The 10428-nt window shown below is 39.0% G+C and overlaps 1 protein-coding gene across 1 annotated transcript in view; it reads right to left on the bottom strand.

Moving 5' to 3' along the window:
• engl (endoglin, like) overlaps positions 1-10428 on the bottom strand; it is a 29974-nt gene that overhangs the window by 8194 nt on the left and 11352 nt on the right. Inside the window, exons 8-9 of the mRNA XM_037689346.1 lie at positions 5929-5999; positions 3615-3770 (exon numbers count right to left, since the gene is read on the bottom strand). Coding sequence (XP_037545274.1) covers positions 3615-3770; positions 5929-5999 — 227 coding nt within the window. The remainder of the gene's footprint in view (positions 1-3614; positions 3771-5928; positions 6000-10428) is intronic.

Below are 10428 nucleotides of genomic sequence, written 5' to 3'. Positions count from 1 at the left end.
AAAAAAAACTGATATGAATAGTTATTGAGATATTATCATGCACAGTAACAGGAAGTGATGTCAGAGATATGTGGCTAACACAGACAGTAGAGGAAAATCTGATGTTTCTTTAGATTAATTTGAGTCACCATCAGAGAGACAAAGAAGAGTCAGAGCTCAGAAAATATTTAATACATATAATATAAATATAATATTTAATAAAAATTATTTCAATAAACAAAGATCAGAGAGTTCCCCTTTGATGTCACTTCTTGTTTCACTTTGGTCAAACCAAAGTCAAAAGAAAATCTGCCACTTATGTGACAAAAAGGTTAAAATTATACAAAAAGTTTAAGAAAACAATTTTAATTTGGCTTAATACACATGGTTTTATGATATGATTGATTAGAGGATATGCACGTCACAGACACTTTAAAAGTTGCGCTGCAAAGTCCAGTTCAGACATTTTGATGGTTCTGAATCTCTATCAGTAATAAGCATCTTACCTGCAGTAGAAATCACTCAGAGCTGTATTAGTTTGGACTATCAGACTGAAGTTCTCTCAGATGAGAACGTAACTCCTGTAGTCTAGTCTGAACGCAGCTAAGACCAAAGAGGATTTCTGTCATCTTCAAACAACACATGAAAAAAATCATGGTAGTTCATGAAAACACCATTTTATAAGCCTTTATGTTGCTGTCATTTTTATATTAAACTGTTATTTGCAGAGAAGTCTGTGCTTATTTATGTTGAAGCTGGAGGTTGACAATGATGACTCATCAAATAGAGAATGAATGAAAAAGGCCCGGACTCCATTTATTACCAGCTGTGACATGGAGTGAGTTGCCAGGGGACACAGCTGTCATGTATTTTACAGTAACGTCATTTAAGGCTTTCAAGGAGAGAGACAAAAGAGCTTTCCTCATTACAGAGAACATTATAAAATATTACCCTCATTCTCTTTTTTTTATCCCCATTTAAAATGATTTTCTCCAATTTTCTTCTCATCGAAAGATTCTAAAGATTTTCTCTTCGTTTGCTCAGAGCAGAAGCGTATTTTTAGGTTTAAACTCATCCAGACAAGATGTCAAGACGACACGGGTCGCACGAGGACAACAACCACATGCAGCTGTTTAACCTCTTCACGGTGCACAACTTGGTGTACTTATTGTAAATTACAGATACAGGAGCTGCTCGTCTTTTAAGATGTTTGAGCCAGAAAGAATACAAAGTGCAGCATGACACAGGTGGGTTCAAACTGCTCATCTCGTTTACATGAAGGACAGCTCCACATGACTCATATCTACTGAGAATGCAGTGAAAATAAGGGAAAGTCACCCCCCCCTCCCAGCCTCCGTTAATGTTGGTTACAGAAATTAATTTTTAGTCAACTCATATTCGATCAGCTGTGGCCTCAGTTTTAATCGGCTCCAATCTGAAGATGAAGACGTTCGAGTTCTCTACACTTTAATAAGTCAAGTCAAATTTATTTATAAAGCCCATTTAAAAACAGCAGCTGTCACCGAAGTGCGGAACAATAAAAATCAATGGCAGTAATTTAATGAAAAAAAAAACAAAACTTAATTAAAGCATCAAAAGAAAAACATGAAAACACAGAACAATAAAATATTAAATCAAATCACACTAAAAGTCAGTGAAGTGTTTTTAAAAGAGATTTAAAAACAGGAAGTGAAGCGGCCTGTCTAATGTTGAGGGGTAGATTGTTCCAGAGTTTAGGGTCCGTGACTGAAAAAGCTCGATCTCCTCTGAGCTTCTACCTGGTTTTTGGTACAACCAAAAGATGATCAGATGATCTCAGCACTTGAGAAGGAACATAAGGTTGACGTAGGTCAGCGATATGAGGGTGCAAGGTCATTAATGCACTGAAAGGTCAACAGGAGAATTTTAAAATCTATTCTGACACGCACAGGGAGCCAGTGATGGGAGGACAGAACCAGTGAAATGTGCTCAAACCTACGAGTTCCTGTTAAGAGCCGAGCTGCAGCATTTCGGACAAGCTGGAGATGTGGAAGAGAGACCTGACTGACCCCGACATAAAGTGAGTTAAGTCGAGTTGTAATGAGGTCATGGACTATTTTTTCAAGGTCAGATCTGGTCCACATGGATTTAAGCTTAGCTGGAAGAAGCTTTTCTGCAGAAAAGAGTTAATCTGTTTATTAAACTTAAAGTCAGATTTTAAAACCATCCCAAGATTTGTAACAGACTGCTTAAGATATGGCTCAAGAGAGTTAAAGGTTTACAGGAACAGAACCAGCAGTAGAGCTAGTGTTAAAAACAATGACTTCAGTTTTCTGATCGTTGAAACTTACAAAGTTAATGTCATCAAGACAACATAATACGTGTTTAATCATTTGTCTCGTGCATGTTGCTGACAGTGTGCTTTACATCCCGACTAGGACTGATCAAAGCTCTGTGCTGCACCAAGTTAGACAGTTTGTCAGTAACAGGAGAAAAACGCACTTGTGCTAAAACAAAAGTACTAAATCAACCAGTTCAGACTCTTTGTAAGAAAGACAACATTTTTGTCTTTTATAAGATTATGCTTTTTTAATTGTTTTGTATTTTGCATGTGTTGATGAAAGTGCAAAGAAAATTACTTCACTGTTGAAACTGATGGCGATGGAGCTCAAAATGTCAGGCTGCAACCATAAATTAAAAGATTGTTTTGGAAAAACTGTGTTTCCATGTGGATGGAGTCTCAGAATGACACGTACATCTAATGCATGTCGCTCAAACAGCACCGAGTCGCACCACACACACTTCCTTTGGTTCAGCCATGTTGGCTTCATTAATGAAACTTGCATCTCTGCGGGACGTGGCCGGCTCGACGGATTTTTGAACGAGGCACATTAAAGAATCAAATCACAAAACTGTTTCATGAAGGAGGCTGCAGTTACTATATTTTACACTGGACATGTGCTGTTGTGCACACACAGTCTGCTCAGCCTTTAGTAATAACCATTAATGTAAATATTTAATGAATGCAAAACTGACAGAAGGTTTATGAATTTGCACAAAACACTATTAATTAAAAAAAAAAAAATTAGAGTTGTGTTAGAATGGCTTTGGTCTCAGCCTCACTCAACCAGCTCTCATCTTCTAAAAAAAAAAAAAAAAACTTCTGCCTGATAAACCTATAGCACTTTAAACTATTTATGCTGCAGGTAAGATACTGATTACATAAAAAGATCTAAATTATCCCTTTAAATTTCCTTCTTTACTTCAGCTACAAGTCTGGATTACTTAGGATGGAAATACTTGTATGTGAAGGAATATTAGAGTAACAATTGAAGCAATGATTAGAACTGGGGGAAAAAATCTATTTAAAAATGCGAGTTTTTGTTATATTGTCTAAATATGTCAATAATATGATAAAACAAGACATTTTCCCCACATGTAAAAGTTAATTTTGTATCTTGGTTTTGTTTGATAAACCACATCTCCAAAAATCTGACAAGTGCTTTTCAGTTTAATTTGTCTGAACACAGAATTCCTGAATTAAAATATAATGAAGTCAGAATAAGGACAAAAATTTGGAGGATTTAATGAAGAACCAGATGAAAAGGCAGGTTTCTGTTGCCTTCGGTCCTTCCTGTGAGCGTTTCTTATCTCACCCTGTTTCTGTACAGCACCCCTCTGGGCTCCTCCACCAGCTCAGCCTCCGTGCCGCAGAAAATGACGGGAAGCGTCAGCAGGAAATGGCTCCCATTAGACAGAGCCTGGCACTTGTGGTCCTGCAGAGTCACGGCAGCAACTGGCACAGACAAACCCTGAAGGAGAGGACTCATGTCAGAGTAACATACAAATAAAAACTCTGAGCAGTCACTTGAAAAGCTAAAACCTTAGCTTCATGAGGAAGATGGTTGAAACTGTGTTCATGAAATAAAAAGTTTCATTATATTTGACACGCACACATAAAGTAGGGTAACATTACCAGTCACTGCCTTTAAGTAACAAGAAGTTTTTTTTAACCCTTAGAAATACCAAAGTTAATGTTCCACACTGTTAGCCATACGGATGATTATAAACATGATTAGTTTTCTGCTTAAAGCTTATTGGGTACAACGTGATGGCTTGTTCAGTTTTTCTGCACAAAGTGGCTTCTTACTGTTAAAGGAGACCTCAAAACTGTTAAGGCTCAGAAAATGACAAAACAAAAGTTAAAACCCTGCACAGATGAGTGAATTCTTGGGAATAAAACCCGTCTGATTATAAATGATGTTAAAACGTTTAGATTCTGGACATCTTCTGAACTAACCTCACAACTTCACAGTTTATTTATCTGATAAGCTGGAATATGTAGCACAAACAAGCATCTTTGAAACGTCACATATACCTCAAATTCATCGCAACTTTTACATTTTAATGCTTTTGTTGGATGTAACTGGGACCCTGTGTACACAATTTCGTTCCACCACATGTACCACGTGTGGTGCGAATGACAATAAAGAACTTTAACCATGAACAACGTGGTCAAAATGAACATTCAACAATGCTAAGCTATGCTAACGCTCTGCCTGCCCTGCCACAGCACTGCGTTGTGCCTGTGGTGCTTTAATTATTAAAACTTGTTGCCGTTGCTCGTGTTTCTTTTCCGTGTTATTGGAGCTGCTTATAGCCGACGTTCTTCTTTCTGTTCTTGGCAGATTTACCACAAAAACATGACACTGTTCACGATGTATGCAGCACGGTGATGCAGTTGGTAGAGCTGCAGGCTCTCAGTGAGCAGGTCCTTGGTTCAAATCCTAGCCGGGGCCTTTCTTGATGGAGTTTGCATGTTCTCTCCGTGCATGCGTGGGTTTTCTCCGGGTACTCCAGTTTCCTCCCGCAGACCAAAAACATGCATGTTAGACTGATTGGTAACTCTAAATTGTCCCTAGGTGTGAGTGAGAGAGTGAATGGTTGTTTGTCTCGTTTGTCTCTATGTGTCCCTGTGATGGACTGGAGACCTGTCCAGGGTGTCCCCTGCCTCTTGCACAGTGATGGCTGGACATGGACACCAGTGACCCCCGCAACAAAAAAAAGGAAGAAGCAGGTAAAGATAATGGATGTATGTTCAAGACGTCACATGGTTGCTGTTGCTCACATGATGTGTTGAAATAAATGTGGGGTTGTAAGAGTACCAACAACTTCTACACAACTTTTCCAGTTCAGGTATCATGTTTGGTGAGGAGGTGAACCCCGGGCACAGACAAAGCTCAAAACGCTCAGGGGTAAAAAAAATAAAAGCAATTTATTAAAAACAAAAGGATGACAAAAACTCAAAGAAATACTCACACAGGGGAAAAGAGGGTCAAAAGGGAAACCCAACATGAAGAGTGTGAAAGCATAATGCATGGACAACAACAGAGAAGAACACCACAGGTTTTAAAGGGAAACTATCCCTTGGGCCGCCCCTTTATACGTTATCTCTCAACATCACAGATCGACTGCAACGTCACCCATAAGAGCAAAAAAACACTCCAATGAAAAGAAAGAGACGGTTATGCCCTGATGACAAACATACTTACGCTAGACTATATGTTTCCCACCCTTCAACTTAATGCATGTGCAATAGACATCACAAAAACACATGATGATTTTTACTTTTTTTTTTTTTTTTTTTACAAAATAGATTTAATTTCTTCTTGTTTTGACCCACATGAAAAAAAAATTCAATCTTCATCCATTCATCCATTATCTTTTACCCCCCTTCTTTCTTTTCGGGTCACAAGGGTCACTGGTGCCCATATCCAGCCATCACTGTGCAAGTGGTGGGGGACACCCTGGACAGGTCTCCAGTCCATCACAGGGACACAGAGACAAACACCCATTCACTCTCTCACTCACACCTAGGGACAATTTACACTTACCAATCAGTCTACTTCGTAAAATACACAACAGTGTGACAGTACCACAACTTTTATCATGCATTGACTGAATGAGGACCTGCAGTAGCTGTTGGTCGACCGTCATGCTGAGCAGTCCGTCCTCACAGTTCACTCTCAAACTCTCTCGTCCTGCAGAAACAGAACAAAGACAACCATGCACTGAGAATATTTACAGCACTGAAGTCGACACAATAATTGCTTGAATTTTGGTACTAAAGCAGAAACACGACAAAGTTTGGATCACCGAAAAAAAAAATTGTCTAATTGGAACTAGAATTTATTTCAAGTTACATGGTGCAATTTGAAAACCAGGCAATCATGTAAATGCCTGTGACGAGTGCTTAACGGGTTCAACCCCATGTATGTTTGATGCTTTCATTGCAGTCATAAATCAATCACAGTCAATATAAATTGTTATAAAAAAATGTACCAACACCTTCTTCAATGTCAAAATGAAACCAAATTTCTACAGAATATTACAAGCTAAATAAAAACATGCAGTGTGAAATAAGTGTCGGCATTCACCTCCTTCCCATCATCGTTTACAAGCACCTTTAGCTGCAATCACAGCACTGGGTTCGGCCATTAACGGCCTTTTACAATTCAACAGTTCAATATAATTTATTTATATAGCGCCAAGTCACAACAGAAGTCATCTCGGCACTGCACAGAAACATTCATATACATAAAAAGTAAGTTAATAACATTATTTATCTGAGGAGCAGACTGCTTTGAGTTTAGCCGTCACAGACTCTCATCCAAGTCAAGCTGCAAATTCTCTTGGATTTAGATGTGGGCTTTGACACGACCACTCCATAACATTCACTTTGTTGTTTTTAAAGCATTTCTGCACTTTTCGGCATTCATTTAGTCTTTATAAGCCTTCGAGGGCTGGCTACTGAGCATTCCCACAGCATGATGCTGCCATCACCATGCTTCACTGTGGGGATGGTGACTTTGTGGTGGAGTATTTGGTTTCCAACAAACACAACGTCTTGTTTGATGGCCAGAAAGCTCCAATTCATGTCATCAGACCACTTGACCGTATAGCCTTCCACATGCCGTTTGACAAGCACTAGCTGAAATTTAACATGTTTTCTTCAACAGTATCTTTTTTTGGCCACTCTCTTATTAAGCCTGAACTGGTGACGAACTTGGGCAACAGTTGTCGTATGCACAGTCTCTTCCATCTCACCTGCTGAAACTTGTAGCTCCTTCAGAGTGGTTACAAATTTCTTGGGGATCTCTTTCACCATTCTTCTTCTGCATCTACATCTGGACCTGCCATTCTGTGTTCGTTTGCCTCTCCTTTCTGTCCTCTCAAACTCAGCTGGTCAAAGCAGATGGCCGCTTGTCCTGAGCCTGGTTCTGCTGGAGGTTTCTTCCTTTTAAAAGGGAGATTTTCCTTTCTACTGTTTCCATTGTGCTTGCTCAGGATGGGAGACTGTGACGAAGTCAGAGTCAGAGATTCTTTACAGGTATTGTCGTTCGCATCACATATGATACATGAGGTGGAACGAAATTATGTACACAGGGTCCCAGTAACATCAAACAATAGCAAAATATAACGTGTAAAAAGAAACAGTAAATAAGGATCTAAGATATAACCTAAGATATACGTTAAACGAACGCCAGACGGTACGTTAAAAGATCTAAGACATACACCAGTCACTAATGGTGCAAAACAATACACCCAACAGTAGCAGCGCGATTCTCATAGGTTTTGTTAGGCTATAATTTACACGCTTAATGCGAGCATTAACATAAACTAATCTAACATAAACTGTGATTTATTCAAAGTCTGCAACAAAAATACAGAAACAAGACGTCAAAATTGAAAAAGAAATAACAGGATGGTCCTATTGGCAGAGTGGTTCTGATGACAGTGAGGTTATCTTAGCAACACGGTCCAGTTAGCAGCATGATACTGTTAGCAGCGAGGTTCAGTTAGCAATGAGGTTTCTCTTTTAGCAACAGGGTCCAGTTGGCACCATGGTACTGTTAGCAGCGTGGTTTGGTTAACAGTGTTAGCAGGTCCCTACAGCAGAACGATGATAATAACGACCGCAGCAGCTGCACTCCCAGACTGCCCTCCAGAACCGGGTCTGGCAGACGGAGAACATCCAGGTTTCTTTGCGGAACCGAACGGGTCCATAGAGTTTGGTCCATGCAGGCAGATGGAGGATCATGGAGACAGCCGCCATGACAGGCTGGAGCCAGAGGATGGAAAGACTGAACCACAATGGCAGGATGGCAAGGCAGCAACACAAAAAACTCCACAAGTGTGTCGCGGTCATACCCGTACTGTGGATGTGCATTGTAGGTGCAAAAAGGTTAAAACAAAAACAACAGGAACAAAAGAAGATCAAGTTCACCGGGAGCCTGTGAAGCTGCGACTCGGCTGAGCACGGCCATCTTGGATTTCAGTGAAGAAGTGAAAATTCAACGAGTCTGCTGCTTCATTAGATAACTTTATTAATTGGCTTTTCTATGTATGTGGACGTCCCTGTAAAGTGCCCTGAGACAACTTTGTTGTGATTTGGCGCTATATAAACAAACTGAATTGAGTTGAGTTCTTCTTCTAGCACGGCCACCCAATTTTTGAGGATGACCTGCTCTTGGTAGATTTACACGTGCCCCATTTTGCTATTTTGATGATAGATTTACTAGAACTCCTGGGGATGTTAAGAGCTTTTAGTATTCATCACTTGCCTTGTACTTTAAACAGTCATCTCTAAATTGCTTGGAATCAAGTTTTGTCTTTATGATGTAATGAAAGAACTGTGTATTCTTCTTTAATAGATGAGAATAAAAATAACCCCAGGTTTCTGTTCAGTATTAAGGCAAAGTCCACTCTTTGTTGAACCATGCATCCCTACAGCTAGAAGCAGTGATGGCTTCATGAAATTCTTTATAAAATTATTTCAATTAGGGAGAAAATTCAAACCATTCTTCTTACTATTGCCTCTGGTTCTGTGTCAGATGAGACAACTTCAAAAATGTCACTAGAACTTGAATTACATTTGGACTATTTTTGTCCTGTTGAGCTCTCTGAATTGTCCAAAATAATAGCTTCATCCAACCCATCCACGTTTCTGCTAGATCCCATCCCAACCAGACTGTTTAAAGAGGTATATCCCTTAATTAATATCCCCATAATGGATCTGCTTAATTTGTCTTTAATGAATGGTTATGTATCACAGCACTTTATGGTGCTGTAATTAAACCTTTACTTAAGAAAACTGATCTAACTGATTCAGGAATTCTGGCCAGTTATAGACCTATATCTAATTAACATGAATGAATGAATGAATCTGTTTGAAGAGTTTCTTTCATGGTTTAGAGCTCATCATGGCACAGAAACATCCCTGGTGAAAGTTTCTAATGATATTCTCATGGCCTCAGACAATGGACTTGTGTCCTGTTAGACCTCAGTGCTGCATTTGTCACAGTTGATCATAATATTCTACTACAGAGACTTGAATATGATATTGGGTTTACAGGAATGGCTTAAAAATGTTTTAAATCACATTTATTTGATAGATTCCAGTTTGTAAATGTAAATAATGAATCTTCTTCCAACGAAGTTCAGTCAGGTCATCTGGTCAGGTTTTTTTTTTTTTTTTTGAGACCTTGCGTCCTTCATCGAAAGGACCTCATCAGAATCTTCTTTATACACCAAAGTTAGTCATGGAGTTCCTCAGGGTTCACCAATGCTTGGACCAATACCCTTTACTTTATCTATGCTTCCATTAGGTAAAGTTATTAAACAGCATGGGATAAATTTTCATTGTTATGCTGATGATACACAGTTATATTCATCAATGAAACGCAATTAATCCAATCAGTTACTTAGATTACAAGCATGTTTAAAAGACATAAAAGCTGGGATGACCCTTAATTTTCTGCTTTTAAACTCAGACAAGATAGAGGTTGTGGATTATGGACCTGAGCATCTTAGGAATAAATTTGCAGACTTTCACTTCCTCTGGATGGCATTAATTTGGACTCCAGTTCTAATGTAAAAAATAAAATAAAATCTTGGTGTTATTTTTCTATCAGGACATTTCTTTTAACCTCCATATCAAAAATGTTACCAAAACCGCTTTCCTCCACCCGCGTAATATCACTAAGATTAGAAACATTTTGTCCAAAAAGAATGCAGAAAAACTGGTCCATGCATTTTTCACATCTAGGCTGGACTATTGCAATTGTTTATTATCTGGGTGTCAAAAAATTAAAAAAGTTTTCAGTTGATCCAAAATGCTGCTGCCAGAGTTTTAAGGAGAGTTGATAGGAGAGATCATATTTCTCCAGTTTTAGCTTCTCTCCACTGGCTCCCTGCAAATCCAGAATATAATTCAAAATCTTACTTCTAATACACAAAGCTCTCCACAACCCAGCCCCATCTTATATTACAGATCTTATTGTTCATACTTTCCTAACAGAGCACTTTGCTCTCAGACAGCAGGTTTACTTGTGGTTCCTATAGTTTCCAGAATGGGAGACAGAGCTCTCAGTTATCAGGCTCCTCTCTTGTGGAACCAAATTCCAGTTT

The sequence above is a fragment of the Nematolebias whitei genome, chromosome 15 (assembly GCF_014905685.2).
Source record: "Nematolebias whitei isolate Nwh7 chromosome 15, NemWhi1, whole genome shotgun sequence".
In the NCBI taxonomy this organism is placed as follows: Eukaryota; Metazoa; Chordata; class Actinopteri; order Cyprinodontiformes; family Rivulidae; genus Nematolebias; species Nematolebias whitei.
Note: the sequence above shows the minus strand (reverse complement) of the source record. Positions and strands in the feature narration are given on the sequence as shown.